This window comes from Notolepis coatsorum (genome assembly GCF_963971535.1).
Source record: "Notolepis coatsorum genome assembly, chromosome: 8".
NCBI classification, from domain to species: domain Eukaryota; kingdom Metazoa; phylum Chordata; class Actinopteri; order Aulopiformes; family Paralepididae; genus Notolepis; species Notolepis coatsorum.
Genome location: NC_140172.1, coordinates 100,411,226 through 100,428,028, shown reverse-complemented (window position 1 = coordinate 100,428,028; position 16,803 = coordinate 100,411,226). Strand labels below are relative to the sequence as shown.

Here is a 16,803-nt window from a genome sequence, read left to right as displayed (position 1 = left end):
TTACTTTATACGGTTCAAGTGGGCAATTTTCTGACATCTGTTGTCAATGTTTCATTCAAAGACTGCTTGGACAGGAAACAATAGGCCAACTGTGTCAGCTTGTAGGCAGGCCAGCCCACCTCTCTGTTTTATCAACCTGCTATCAAGTTATGTTGAGTTATTAGGTTTCTGCTCTTATGTTTTAAAGGAATATTTCAGATTCCTTCAGATAGCGTAATCGATGCATAGCTATTAGCTGACTTAGGGCTTGTGTCCATATAGTGTATTTTTCTGGGCGCCAGCGTATTTTTTTCAAAAGCGCAAAACTCGCACAACCACAAGCGCTTCATCCCAGTGCTCCCCAGCGTCCTGCCAGTAAAATACACTATATTATGGACACAAGCCCTTAGTCAATCCTGTGGTGGAAGTTCTGGCTGTGTTGTGAGCGAGACAGGCAGCTTCAGACAGGCAGCATAACGGGTCCGTTAACAAAAAGGGTTTAAACCACACCAAGACGAAAATTGTAACCATCCACAACAGAATGCAACAGTCCTCATGTATTTCCAATGCTGGATTCTTCTCTCAGACCAATGCAATATCTTGGAACTAGCTAGCTAGATATAGACCAATGTGCCAATTTTATATTAGCCATGGAATTTGGTTGAGAAGGTTACTTTTAAACTGTATTCTGTTACAGATTACTGATTACCTGCTTACAATTGTAATCAGTAACGTAATTGATTAGATTTCTCCAGCACGTAACCTGATTACATTTGATTACTTTAGGTTTACTTGGCCTCTTAAAATGGAGGCCAAGCCAGAGATAAGTCGGGTTAACTCGCCGACGCTTGAGCGCCAAACCCGAGAAAAGTCGGGTTTTCATCGTTATTTCTTTTATTCGATATTTCCATTCATTATCCATCAGGGAGGCTGGTGTTATCATTAGGAATGGGTCTGAGATTGCAAAAGTCCAATACCGCTGCCTGGTGGGTTGCGGCCTGTATTGCACATCCTTTGAAACTCTCTGTATTCGGGTGCGTCGATTAAAGATTTTTCCTAGATTTTTCCTAGTCGGGCATGATGAGCGCTTATGACGCATGGATTTATAAGAATCAAACACTCCTGATTCATGTTCTTTGGTGGATTATGTTATGGACACAATTAGGGCTGTCTTAAATACTTCGAAGCTTCGTTCGATGGAACAAGCTTCGAACATAAAAAAAAAAATCGACGTTTAAAAAAAATAAATAAAAAAAATTCAATTTTTTTTTTTCATTTTTTTTTTTTTTTTTTTTTTACTTCGGTGTGTGTGTGTGTGTGTGTGTGTGTGTGTGTGTGTGCATGGGGCCATTGGGTGGGGCTGGGGGACAAATACACTGGAGGAAAGGAACCCAGCTCAGCACTGCCCAAATTATATCATCACTATTGCCTGTTTGAAGGATATCATCCTCAAACACATATACACCACCTACACGCCTATTCTCAGTCCTTGCCCCACAATGGTGGAATGAACTACCCACCCCAGTTAGGACAGCCGAATCCCGTCCAATCTTTCGCCGTCGACTAAAGACGCACTTCTTCAGCCATTATCTGAAATAAAATAAAAAAAATCTAACCCTAACTAACCTTACTGTCATGCACTTGGCGATCAGATAATTGGAATATTCTTTTTGGGGTACATCCTAGTCAATGTAAGGGCTATATGGTATCAATCTTGCGTTGATCCAATAATTCCTTCATTGCGATCGGAGGGTATGTGTGTAATGTACTGTGTAACGTATTCCGCTGGTGACGATCAAAGCATAAAAAAACGACCCCCCCCCCCCCCCCCCCCCCCCCCCCCACACACACTTTCATGCATTCATGATGAAACATAATATAGAGTTGATTCCGAAATAGTAGCGTATACAGGCGAGAAACGGCACGGTTTTTAGTGAAATGCACGTATTGCTGCATAGTGTCGTTTTCTGGGATTAGACAGGATTACTCTAAAACTATACTCATATTCACCACGGTATAAAACGGGAATGTATGGATGAATTTTTTTTTTTTTACAAATTGAACAATAGATACTTGATGTCAAATGGGCAATAGTATTATATCCATAGCTATGATTAGGGATGTCCCGATCCAATCACGTGATCGGGATCGGGGCCGATCACGTGATTTTCCGAAGATCGGGATTGACAAAAAAAAAACTAAAACTAAAAATAAAACAGCATTTTTTTTTTTTTTTTTTTTACTTTTTTTTTTTATTCAACAAACATGACCATGTTCACGTCTTAAACTCATACTGAGGCCTTAGTTTTGGTTTTAAATTGCATATCATCATTCATTTATTTATTGTCACACAGAGCAGAAGAATTTTGCCAAAACAAACCAATAGTATCCAGCTGCAGAACGGCAGACCAGCCACACTCTCAGACCCAAATAAATTTAATTTTTTTTATTTTTTTATTTTTTTAATCCCAATTTCTCACATTACATTCACCCTGAATGTTGACGTTATCCAGGTGAAAAGTTAACTTCATAAATCATTTGATGTATAATTAAATCAAAGGAAATGCGTTTGGGTCTGAGAGTGTGACTGGTCTGCCGTTCTGCAGCTGGATACTATTGGTTTGTTTTGGCAAAATTATTCTGCTCTGTGACAATAAATAAATGAATGATGATATGCAATTTAAAACCAAAACTAAGGCCTCAGTATGAGTTTAAGACGTGAACATGGTCATGTTTGTTGAATAAAAAAAATAATAATAATTTGATCAGATCGGGAAATATCGGTATCGGTAGATACTCAAAATCACATGATCGGGATCGGATCGGGAGCAAAAAAATGTGATCGGGACATCCCTAGCTATGATATATAATATAGTTTTAGCCCTGCAAACACTGCCACGTATTCCTATACTTTAAACCGGTGGCCTTTTAACCAACACAGTACACAGTGCCCTCTGGCGCTGATTGAGTTAAAGGTACAGAATTGGATTGTAAAATGGGACAATCTATTCGAATTTTGGAATAATGTTATCATCATTGTCTACAATCATTATTCACATTATTGAAGGAGTGTATAATATAATTTGTGTCCTTAATCTCGCCACCAGAATGACCTTTCCCCTTTTGAACATGCTTCTGAGTAATCCAACTAGTAATCACTAGTTCTTCAAGTACCTGTAATCTGACTACTGTGTTTTTCTCAGTAACAGTAACTTATTATAATGTGATCCAGCTATAAGAAATTCATTACTACCCCGGTGATGATTACACATCCGTCAGCTTATTTCTTTATTATTATTATTATTATTATTATTATTATTATTATTATTATTATTATTATTATTATTATAATTTCTTTAGATCCTTTCAGAGCTTGTTTGTGTCTGTGCTTGTTTGGTTGTATATGCAGCCCCTGGCAGTATCATCAGAGAAGATAACTACCGTAAATCCTCAAATATAGGACGGGTCTTGTATTTACCTCAGCTGCAAAGAGCACCAGGCCTTTATTAGAGAGAGGCTTATATAAGAGGCAGGCCTTAATTTCACAAACTGGCCAATTGTAATTGTGATTGATTGATTGATTGATTGATTGATTTGATTTAGACATAAACATATACAGATCACATGAGTATTTGCTTTGTCAGGGTGAAACTGTGGTGGATTAACATAATTCACACACTGAAGTTGGAACTGTCTATAGGTTGCGGGGTCCGGGGACGATTTATCGTGTGGTACCTTCTCGACTTCCTCAGTCGAATCGAGTTGCATTGATACAGTAACATGCAGTAGCTTTAGCTAACGCTATCATAGCCATCATTATCTGTAAGGCCAACTGGACAACGCCAGCCCCCCCTGCCAACACCATATAGATGGCGAACGTTAACGTTTGCAAAACAAAGCCAACGTCATCCAGCTGACACCACAGATCTAGATATGACAACGTTAGCTAACGCTAAAGCTAATGCTAACGCGAAGGAAACGTTAATGTAGCCAGTGTAGCGGGAGGCAGCACTTAATTTGCATTGGCAAGAGTTTATCTCATTCTATATCACAGCACGAAAAATACAAAATAAACCTTTTTTTGCGACCTTATATTCGAAGCCGGCCTGTATTAGTCTCCATGTATCAAACCCCCGGCTTATATAAGAGGCCGTCCTTTATTCGAGTACCCTCCACTATTAGAGGATTTACGGTAGTTTCAGATGTTTCTAAGATAAGAGATGGCTTGTCGTTTTGACACATGTTTTGGTGTTGCTCATCTGTCTCTGGTGTCGTTCTTATTCTGCTGTATACGGTATGCAGCCCTCAGGCCATTTAGTGTGTTTACTAAGAGAGTTCTCTCTTTCTCTCTCTTTAAAAAAAAAATCGTATTTATTTATTTAACACTTTAACTGCCGAAGGTTAAATTCATGATATACCATCCCTTGCCAGCTCTATTTGTCTATGGAGAAGTTCCCCTTCTTTGCAGGGCTATAACTTTTTAAATTCTATTGCTAGATTGCCATTATTAGGGCCCATTCAATGTCCTATATGTATTGTTCAGGGTGTATGAACGTTAAACTTTTTCATTCACATATTCATACTAAAATATGATCTAAAGTATAAGTATGTTTTCATCTCTTTCTGCAGCTTTCTCCAGAACGTGATTTATAGCCCCAAATGCATTATATTGATGATCAAATACAGTTTGGTAACGATCGGTGCCCGATGAAAAATTTCAAATGGACGTGCTTCTAGAAGTTTCTACGTATCATCTGATGATGACCGGATGGGCGGGGGATCGTTTATAATTCCGTGGGCAACGTTATACCATTCATCTAATGTGGGTCAAATGTTCATCATAGCAGTTAGTGTCGAACACGGTAATACTACACGCTAAAACTCACCCCAGTCTCCGCGGGCCGTTGGGCGATCAGCGTGGGGTAGACAGTTTTCCATTATGGGATGTCGAAATACCCGGTCCATTTCCAGGTTGTATAATAGTATATACGTCCAAATAACGTTGTTTATTGAGTTAGGGCGAGCGATCTATTATCGAGTGTTTCAAGATGGAGTCGCGGGAGCTATAGAGAGTGGCCGGAAGTAATATGGGTGATCACCACTTCATCCACATGACTTCCTGTTTGGCGCTTCTGCCGATCGGCCACCAGATGGCGCTCTTGAACCGCTAGAGGGTTGAGAGGAGGCCAGCACTGTGTCTCAGGGCTGCGGAGGAAAAATATGATTTCGATCACAGATTTTTGAAATATTGATATTAAAGACGAGTTAGGGCGTCCTCTGCAACTTTAGCATGGCTAGGAAAGACGCCTAAACACGTTTTCGGCACTTAAAGTGTTAACAAGATAGTACTGCCGGAGGGATTTCCTCGATGCACCAGCGCCACTTCCGGTTTTGTGTGGAGTGTAACTCGCCCGATCATCCACCAGGCGGCGGTATTGAGGCGTTGCAATATCAGACAGGGTGCCGCTGCAGTCCCGGAGGGAGGCTGGATGAATTATGAATGCCATGGCGAAAAAATTAAATATTGATCCCAACAACGAATTACGCCGTTGTTGGCGTTCAACGCATGGCAGGCAATAACGATTTACGCCGTTGTTGGCGACCAATGTGTTAAGTGGTATTTGACAAATAAACTTGACTTTGATCATCATAAAACTCTAATACACTAGTTGATAGTTGCTGTTACTGATACACATTCCTGTTGAGCAAAATGATAGAAACACCCCCCACATACACACCTGTCTGTCCTTGTGTCTGAAATCAATGCATGAATTGATAATTTATTTTTTTTTGTTTACGTGGCTAGCAACTCAGACGGTAGAGGCAGTCTGTGTCTGTGAAAGTCAGTAGTGCACTTCTGAATGCCGACCAATGCAGCTGATCAGCCAGAAGCTCAATCACCAGTGCTGCTGTCTTTCATCCGTATTCTTATTACAAATAGATTGGACTATTACAATGTACTGTGTCAACTGCAAATCTTCCCTAAAAGATAACATTCATGTTACTTTAATAAAGAGATTACAACTCATTTGGACCTAGGAGGAGAGGTATTTACACTTTTATCTACACTACTTATGTAAACATTTGATTAATATTTGTATATAAATCTAAAACATTAACATAAAACGCTGAAACTGAAAACAATGCACCTTTATAATCCTCATATTGTATGTGATGCCCTCGTACATACATACTTTTACACACACATTTGAGCATATACTGTGTAGTGTACATACACTTGCATAGACGTTTGCATGTCTGTCTGGTTAACAACACTCCCAACATTGTGTCAACAGCACCAAAGAGAAGACCACCAAAGATGATATCGTCGTGGAGATGAAGACCGAGACCAAGACTGAGGAGGCGGTTCTTCTAAAGGGGGTCAATGGTGACAAGAAGGGCCCTAGCGACCAGGTAACTATGGGACCATTTTTAAAAAGTACCATTTTATAGACATTTTCAGTGGAATTCCGTTGCTAGGGGAACAGCTTGGGCCCATGTTTACTCCCTTTCAGCTATTGTATGGTATAAACCTGGGCCCATTTAGAATGTCTATGTTGTCAAGTTAGGAAAGTAAGACTATAGTAATACCTATAGTATTCCTGTTTTTATTTCATACTAGGGCTGTCACATTATTTTTGAATTTAATTTCGAATTTACATAAAAACACAAGATTCGGGAGAAATGTGCCTTATACGCTGAGCAGATGGATTGCAATGAAATAAATGGACAATCAAGCTGGAATTAACGTTAGATTCCTCTTACCTGTGGCCGATGCATCTTGAGAAAAAACGTTCCAATTATTTGATGTCGATCTGCTATATCCATTTTCCGTTTGTATGACGCAATAAACGCCGAAAGCATATTGATTCTTGCGTCTCGAAAGCGATCAAATGCACTCGAGTGTTTGTCTTGATCAACATAACAAGATATCTCTGCCGGCGGATTTCCCTCGATGCACAGAGCGCCACATCCGGTTTAGAGTGGATTGCAACTCGCCCGAAATCCACCAGGCGGCGGTATTGAGGCGTTGAAATATCAGACAGGGTCCAGCTGGCTCCCGGAGCCTTCCTGGATGAATTATGAATGCCAATAGCGAATAAAGGAAATAACGATCATAAAAACGAGTAAACTCGTTGTTGGCGTTATTAGATTGGCGGGCAATAACGAGTAAACTCGTTTTTGGCGCAGGATGAGTTTTATCTTGCATGTGAGATATTTTTATTTTATTTATTTATTTGTACTTTATACTTGTGGCTCCCTAGGATTTTGACACTCACTGGGTTTAAGAAATTAACACTTTGGTCGCCAGGCTTAAATTCATAATTTACCATCCCATGCCAGCTCTATTTGTCTATGGAGAAATTCCCCGTCTTTGCAGGGCTATAACTTTTTAAATTGTATTGCTAAATTGACATTACTATGGCCCATTCAACATCAAGTATCTATTGTTCAGGGTGTAGCAACGTTATACTTTTTCATTCACATATTCATACTAAAATACGGTCTAAAGTATAAGTATGTTTTTATCGTTTTCTGCAGCTTTCTCCAGAACGTGATTTATAGCCCCAAATGCATTATATTAATGATTGGATACAGTTTGATAGCAATCGGCGCGAGATAAAAAAATTCAAATGGACGTGCTTCTAGAAGTTACTACTTATCATCTGATGATGACCGGATGGGGGGGGGGGGTCGTTTATAATTCCGTGGCCAACGTTAGATGATTCATCTAGTGTGGGTGATATGATCATTATAGCAGTTAGTATCGAACACGTTAAAAAATAACGCTGAATCTTACCGTAGCTTCCTCGGGCCGTTGGGCGATGAGCGTGGAGCAGAAATATTCCTATTATGGGATGTAGAAATATGCGATCCATCTCCAGGTTGTATAATAGTATATACGTCCAAATCATGTTGTTTATCGAGTTATTGGTAACGGATTGCTATCCGTTGTGTCTAGCTCGAGTCCTGGGACTATTACCGAGTGATCGGACCGAATTGGAATGAGCACCAGCTTCCATTTCCTGTTTCCGGTTTGAGCGATCCGCCGATCGGCCACCAGATGGCGCTCTTGAACCGTTGAAGAGTTGAGAGGGGATCAACAGTAGATCTCAAGTCTACGGGGGAGAAATATGATTGCGATCACAGATTTTTGAAATATTGATATCAAAGACGTGGTACGGCGTCTTTGGCAGAATGAGCATGGCGGGGAATGACGTGGTACGGCGTTTTTGGCGACCATAGTGTTAAATGATCAAAGCCATATAATTTTAACTATTTACTATTTTAAAAAAAAATCCCCATGATTAACATTAATAGCCTAATCTCAAGATATCTGTAACAAATTACAAATATTTCCGAATTTTAACCACTTAAATTAGTTTTTTTTTATACCACGTCCATTTTTATTGAAAAAAATTGAGAATACATTTCTATACATTTTTTATACCACATTACAGCGTGTGTAAACTCGACAAAATCCCTGTGAATAAGAATCTGCCATTATAAAAAAGAAAGGTTGACTAATTCGGTCAGAAATAGCGGAGATGCTAAATGTTAGTAAGCGCTGATTATTATTATTATTATATTCTGCGGGCGAGCATTACTCAATCTCCCGGTATAATTCTGAACACAGATCGCTGTCGGCAGAGCACCAGAGTACTTCCGCGAATGGAGCCCTAGTGACAGTTCCGCATCGAAGCGGGGGGGGCGGCCTGGGGGGCTCGTATGTCAGCCTGTGACACGCGATAGGGGAGAGGACGCGGAAGAGAGGTGGAGATTTGGTTGTTTTGTGTTGAGCGCTGTCTCGCACCCCCCAAGCCACATTCCCCAGCATAATCACCGCAGCCTGCCTGCTTAGTGGCCGGCAAAGTGAGCTGTAGAGCAATTGCGCCACCGTGTGTTCTACATCGTTAACAGCATCATGCCTCGAAAGCTTGACCACTGACAGTGTGTAGAGAGATTGCATTTGATAATTCTATCTAGAATTGAACGAATGAGAGCAGATTAAAAAATGCCTTTTAACATGGGAGTGGAGCTGATGAAAACGGACGCCAGGCACAATGTTGTACCCCTATACTAATAACTTGTTTTAGAGCGTTTCAAATCATAATCTTTTGACATAATGAAAATATATGTAAAATGAAGATACGGACCCAATTTCATGAAATAATAATAAACACCGCTGTGCTCACACACACACAAAAAAAGTCAAGAAAGTAGAAAACGGTACCAGGGAGTGACAAGGGTTAACCAGGCTAGTCTCATTGAAGTTAGAAACCTCTTTTATAAGAGAGACCTGGCCAAGAAGACAGCAATTAAGACAATTAGAAATCACAATTTCATAAAATTCACAGTATAACATTTAAAGAAAAATGAAAGAAGGGGCGGCTGAGTGGCGCAGTGGGCAAGGCGCTCGCCACTAACGCAGGAGACGCTGGTATCGAGCCCAGCTCGGCATTGCTAAAGGCTTGGCCGGCCGTCATACTAACACAATTGGCAGTGTTAGAGGGTGGGAAAGCCGGTGGGTGGGGATTGGACGTTGTGGACAGCGACTCCTACAGGTCGGTTGGGTGACGCCGGTGTGGCGGAAACAGGAAGTAGCGGGGGCAGCGTGAGCCTCCCACGCGTTACTCCTCGCCACTGAGAGTTCGAGCTGCTGTGGTGAAAATATGCGACAGGCTGCCTCCTTGTGTACCGGAGGGGACACGTGATGCAAGGCTTCTATCCTCACTACAGCCGACCAGTGGGAGGTATAGTCTAGCAACGTTCAAGACAGGGGAGGGAAGAATTGGATAATACGAAATTGGGATGGGAGAAAAATAAGGAGAAAAAGTGGACCAAATAAAAGAAAGAAAAGTTTGAGAACTGAACATTTTAGTTGCTTATGGAATGATGGTTACTGCTCATCAGTGGCGGCTGGTGAATTCTTCCCCGGGGGGGGCGGAATTAATTAGTATCCCCCTCTATCTCTCCTTCTCTCTCTCTCTCTCTCACTCACACACAGCGCAACGTGGAATCGATTCGTTACACAATCAGACCTAGTAGTATGTGTAGTATATACCAAGAATAACTTCAGTATGAGTACAGGGCTGTACACATATTTTGCATATTGTTAAACGAGCCAAGGCTAGCTATTAAACTATCGATATGAATTGAAAATGGGGGACCCTGATGTAAACAAGACAAACGTCTTTCTCTGGTCTGCATCCCCTTAACAATTGTATGTATTGAGCCGTACTGTATTGTACCCATTCTGCAATCTGTTAAATACAGTTTTCATTCATTCATTCATTCAAACATAGACTGGGCGAGATATTGAACAAGCCATAATCCACTTCTTTTAAATCCAAAAGAAACTCCACTCTCTCTGATTAATTCAATAATAAACACATATGTATATCTTGTCATTTTAAACAAGTTACCATTCATTGTCTGGTTGATTATGATCCACCCGCGGCGAAATTAATTAGTTCGTTCAACAACAACACAGCATCGCTCAGATAACAGAGAGAGAGAGAGAGAGAGAGAGAGAGAGAGAGAGAGAGAGAGAGAGAGAGAGACCGCAACTCACTTTGTTTAGTTGAAACGTGGTCTAGGAGGGCTTGATAAAGTGTATAATGTCCACTGTCCCAGACTGCATCCAGCTAGCCATATAGCTTCTTGTTAGCCAAGTTAGGCACCACAAGTACTGTGACGAGCTGTGTCTTTGCCCATTTCCGCGTCGAACAGCCTGCAAACTACCTGGCGTTCTATCGCCATGCTCTAAGACAAACTCTAACCTTAACACTTTGGTCGCCAAAAACGCCTTACCACGTCATTCCCCGCCATGCTCAGACATGTACCACGTCTTTGAGATCAATATTTCAAAAATCTGTGATCGCAATCATATTTCTCCCCCGGAGACTTGAGATCTACTGTTGATCCCCTCTCAACTCTCCAACGGTTCAAGAGCGCCATCTGGTGGCCGATCGGCGGATTGCTCAAACCGGAAACCGGAAACGGAAGCTGGTGCTCAATCCAATTCGGTCCGATCACTCGCTAATAGTCCCAGGACTCAAGCTAGACACAATGGATAGCAATCCGTTACCAATAACTCGATAAACAACATGATTTGGACGTATATACTATTATACAACCTGGAGATGGATCGCATATTTCAACATCCCATAATAGGAATATTTCTGCTCCACGCTCATCGCCCAACGCTACGAGGAAGCGACGGTAAATTTCAGTGTTATTTTTTAACGTGTTCGATACAAACTGCTCTAATGATCATATCACCCACACTAGATGAATCATCTAATGTTGGCCACGGAATTATAAACGACCCCCCCCCCCCCCCCATCCGGTCAACATCAGATGATAAGTAGTAACTTCTAGAAGCACGTCCATTTGAAATTTTTTATCTCGCGCAGATTGCTATCAAACTGTATTTGATCATCAATATAATGCATTTAGGGCTATAAATCACGTTCTGGAGAATGCTGCAGAAAACGATAAAAACATACTTATACTTTAGACCGTATTTTAGTATGAATATGTGAATGAAAAAGTATAACGTTGCTACACCCTGAACAATAGATACTTGACGTTGAATGGGCCATAGTAATGTCAATTTAGCAATACAATTTAAAAAGTTATAGCCCTGCAAAGAAGGGGAACTTCTCCATAGACAAATAGAGCTGGTGTGGGATGGTTTATTATGAATATAAGCCTGGCGACCAAAGTGTTAACCAACTTCGAAAGAGTGCCTAAGCTTAACCGTCGAAAGAACTTGCCGTCACGCTCTAAGACAAACTCTAACCTTAACCAACTTCGAAGAGTGCCTAAGCCTAACCAGTGTAGAAACAGGCGTCGGCCAATCAGAGAGCGTCTCCGAGAAATGCGGCTACGGAAAGTATAGACGCTGCTTGCTTAGATGATCTAGATCGCTTGTAAACGCGCCCGGCTTCCATCATATTACATCATATTTCAACGCACAGTGCGTTACGCACTGATAGGCGAAATTTATTTGGTTGACCTATTTCATTGGCTGCGAGGATACAGCGATGAAACAAGTGCACGCCCTGCCGTGCGCGATACGTCTCGCCCCGGCTTGAGAGGTATAGTTACTAGTGACTTCCTGTGAATGAAAAACAATTATTTATATTTGATATATTAACGTTATATTGTGCATTGGAAACACAAACATACTTAAAATGAGTAAATATTATTCATTTTAAACATGTTTATTTTATTTCTAGGGCTCTAAAAAAATATATATATATTTTCTTCTTCTCCTCTCTCTTTACCAGGGCGGTCAGCGTCCCTAGTGGAGAAACCGCCACTGCTGCTCATTGAAACCAGTGAAGGAATTGTAAACAATTGTATTAGCAAACACATTCATTCACTCATTATTTAATCTCAAAAGATCATTGGGCCTCATTCATGAAGCGATATAAGAACAGATTTCGTTCTTAACTAGCATTTCCTCTTATTTTGTTCTTACCTGGGATTCTGCAATGTTTTCTTATTGTTGCTTTTCTCTCAGGCAAGACCAAATTCTAAGAGTGGTCGAGAGCACTCTTACCCAGATAAGAAACTCTTACCCAGATGAGAAACGTTAAAAAAGCCTACCATTCCTAATAATAATAATACATCAGATTTATATAGCGCTTTTCCTAATGCTCAAAGACACTTTACAAAACAAACAATACAATACAATACAGTTTTAGTAGATAGATACAATAAAGAAAATATATATAAAAAGGTGAGAGAGGAAGGAGTTTATGGGTTGAAAGCAAACCATTGGTCAATTGCTCCCAAATACGACTTTATAAACCCAGAACATTTCAATAATTATTATTATTATTATTATTATAACTTATTGCGTGCATTCTTCTGAAATGGATTATATATTGCTGTTAGAACAGTTAGATGCTGGCTGCCCAGGCCGTACGCATAGAACGCATACAACATCTCCTCTCCTCTCCTCTGTCCTCTACTCTCTTCTCTGCTCCTATAGTTCTGAGCGCATTCCAGTATTTCCCAACCTACTGCGCGATTGGTTCTTGACAAGCGGCGTCAAGTCGTTCAGTATTGACAAAGCCTACTTTGCTGGAACGATTTATTTCGCACTATACAGTATGCAGTATACATATAAGTACAAGTATAAGTCTTTATTTGTCATCAGATTAACACACACACACATGCGATGAGCGACCCACAGGAACACACACATGCACTGAGTCGCGAGTCGTGTGTGTGTTATTTTGAGATCTGTCGCAAATCGCTTCCTGTTGAATGGATCAGACAGCGATCAGAAACTGAAACTCGGCTGTTTTACACACGCCTCGCCTCATTCACCTTATAAGGAGATGGTGGGCGTGTCTATGCAAATGAAATGAGTGCGAACGTGCATTTGAATTTAAGAATGAGTGGAATTCACCATGCAACCGACCTGGGTAAGAACTGATTTCGACGTTAAGAACGGCTTGATGAATGTGGCGGTGGCTTTTCTTATTGTTCTCTTAACAGACAGGTAAGCAAGAATATAAGAAAAATAATAAGAGAGTATTGTTGAATGAGGCCCATTGAGAGCAAGCTCTCATTTACAGTGTTGTTGAGAAAAATCTATAGGAAGTCTTGGAGCCCATTTAGAAAGTGTATGTTGTCAAGTTAGGAAAAAGTCATATAAAAGGTAGGCTGGTACCAACAGAGGTATAATTATATGGTTGTCATCCCATAACTCTTATGGTTGTCATCCTAGTATAACTCATCAACAATGACACTGTGTTTACACAAAACCTAACCTACACAAACCACAAAACCAAAGTGTAAACCGTATGCTCCAGGTACTCTGGTTTCCTCCCACACCAAAAGACATGCATGTAATGGCAGGAACCATTGCCCTTCACCAAGGTACTGGCATTACAACTGGAGTTGGTCCCCGGGCACCGCACTGTGTGGCTGCCCACTGCTCCTAAATAGTTAGGATGTGTCAAATGGACGAATTTCCCTAAGATGATTAATAAAGGTTAAACTTAACTTAACCTATCATCTCAACGGTGTTTACACACCTTGGTATGCCATTTAATATTGGTATCCTATTAACAGTACCGAGTTGGCATTCACCATTTTGGATCACATTTGCATTTAGTTATTTATCTGACACTTTTATCTAAAGGGACTTATGATACAGCAAGGCATACACTCCCAACAGTCAACAACAATTGGGTATTGTTTGTCTAATGGTGCCAAACTCAAGTGCTTCACTTGGAGTGCATAGCAAGTGTAGACATAAAGAACATTTACTCCATTATTTAGAATTTGTCAGTGTATTAACATCTCTCTCCCTCTCCCTCTCCCTCTCCCTCTCCATCCATCCTCCATGGAGTAAAGTACATGGACCTGCAGAAGTGACACATGCAGAGGGCCGAGCTGTGACCTGTCAGGCCAGACCAGTACAAAATGTCAAAGTGTTCCTTTAAGCAGTGTTCATCATTATCTCACCAAATTACACACACAGATTCATTCACTACACAAACACACACACACACATGGACTCATACACACACACACACGGACTCACACACACACAAACACACACACACATGGACTCATACACACACACACGCGCACACACACACACACACACACCTACAGATTTGAAGTATGTATATACAGGTTTCGGAGGTTGTTTGAATCGTTCCATTGTGTTTTTACTTGCGTTTGTTTTAGTTTTTTTGTACTGTTTCCCCAAAGCCTCTTTAGTTGCTTGCTGTGTACTGATGGCGTTTATTATCTGCGTCATAAACTTTATAAAAGTGTATATATTATATATTTTTTGTTATTTAAGATATTTTGGCACACAGATTTTCACATTTCAAGTCAAAATCCATTTTTGGAGCCTTTTTTGCATGGGGGTGGGGGGGCATGTAGACATCATTGTCAACCTTTTCAGTGGAATTCTGTTGCTAGGGAAACGGGTTGGGCCCAAGTGTATTATTTCCTGTCAGCTAGTGATATTAGTGAACACTGCAACAGGAAATGAACTCGGTACCCGTTTAGAATGTTACTGTAAATTTGTCAAGTTTTAAAAAGGTCTCTAATGTTCATCCAGTGTCTGGAGTTTAAGAGATCTGACAAGGTTGATGTTAAGTTATTCCTAATAAAGAATTTTCAACATGCCAAAAAGCTTTTCCTAACATTTCTCTAGTATCATTAAAGTGAGAATAGAGTCAGTGTGGTCTCCCCCTTTACCACTGGGAGACAGGCCACACTGTAAGAAGTAGCCTTGTCTTCCAGCACTGGACTTCTTCTGTCCTTGTCACATCCTTCTAAATCTCTTCTCTAAATCTAACCATAGATATATATCACTAGATGACTCACCCGTGCTGCTGGCCAACGGAGACCGACGTTGCCACATGGCGGCCATCTTGCGTGGGTGGAGCACGCCCACTCATAACATGCATGTCTATGGTGCGGTGCATGTACTATTGAAATAACCATAGCTTGCTAAATTTTCAACCGTTTGGTTTGTTAAAAAGGTCAAAGATGTAGTTATCATACTGCATACTTATAATGGACTTTGATATGAAAAAAAATAATTATAAAATAAATTCTTCCAAGCAAGAATCATAGCCACGTTAACTCTTTAAGTGCCACCGACTTTCCCCATCTGTACTGGCTGGCGTCAGCATTATTTACCATTTTAGCGATGTTTGCAGACCCATTGTGTGTTCTGTATTATAGCTATGGAGACAATAGTATGGCTCCTTTTACAGGCATTGTTCATAGTCCATTACTGACTAATCAGTTAATTTCTACACACTGTAGTTTGTTACACGCTAAACATCGCCCCTTTCCAAACTAATCCAGTCTTTTTCCATAGATCGCGAGATATGACGCATTATTATTATTTTTTTTTATTTATCTTTTTCCCCCTCCTTTTTCCTCCGATTTTCTCCCATCCCAATGTTAGTCGTTATGCCAATTCCCAATCCCCTTCCTGGTCGCTGCGCACTTACCCCCCACAGTCGGTCTGGGAGAGTGGAGGCTATCACATGCTTCCCACGACACACGTCCAGCCAATCAACCTCTTCTTTTCACCTGGCAGCGCGGATTCTCACTGAGAGGGCGTAGCGTGTGGAAGGATCACACTATCCCACTTAGATCCTATCCGCGCTTAGCAGGCGCCCCGACCGAACTGTAGGAGTCGCTGTTTACAACGACCTGGACCCCCCCCCGCCAGCTTCTCCCACCCTCTAATACTGCCCTAATACTGCCAATAGTATTAGTGTGAACGGCCAGCCAAGCTGGTGACAACCCCGGAGCTGTGAGCTGGATTCGAACAGGCGAATCCAGCGTCTCCGGGGTTGGTGACGAACGCAATCTCTGTTACGCCACCTGACCGCCCCTTTTGATATGACGCATTATATGCAATAAGCCCAAATCGTTCTGGTTGATCGCCTGAAACCCCAAATACTCCCAAATCAAAGGTATATACCATGTACATATGTGCCTCAAAATCATCAAGGGGGGGGGTGTGTCATTTCAACTAGAAACTGCGATCGTGTTTGTCAAGCATGTTTTACGTCCAGTAAAACACAACACTGTGATCGTTACAAAAACATGTTTCAGGTTCGGTAAAATAGACATAGAATATACCTTACCTTAGCCAGAAGGTATTCCAAAAAGAATAATTCCCAGTGATCGCATCGCCATCGCGATTACCCGTGTATATGTCTATACTCGTGTATATGGGAAATAGGCTTCAGGCAACAAAATCTCGAGGCGATCGCTGTGTCTCTGTCTCCGAGGAGGAGGAGCCCTTGCAAA

At 41.1% G+C, this 16,803-nt stretch overlaps 1 protein-coding gene across 2 annotated transcripts in view; it reads left to right on the top strand.

The window, feature by feature from the left end:
* The window catches only part of mcama (melanoma cell adhesion molecule a), a 198,302-nt gene extending 182,141 nt beyond the window's left edge, over positions 1 to 16,161 (top strand). The window contains exons 15-16 of one of the 2 annotated variants that reach the window (XM_084320261.1): positions 6,276 to 6,393; positions 14,365 to 16,161. In XM_084320261.1, coding sequence (XP_084176387.1) covers positions 6,276 to 6,393; positions 14,365 to 14,385 — 139 coding nt within the window. In that variant the 3' untranslated portion in view covers positions 14,386 to 16,161. Of the gene's footprint in view, positions 1 to 6,275; positions 6,394 to 14,359 lie in introns of both variants that reach the window. The other variant, XM_084320262.1, reaches the window with a different exon arrangement.
* Positions 16,162 to 16,803: the final 642 nt, after the last annotated feature.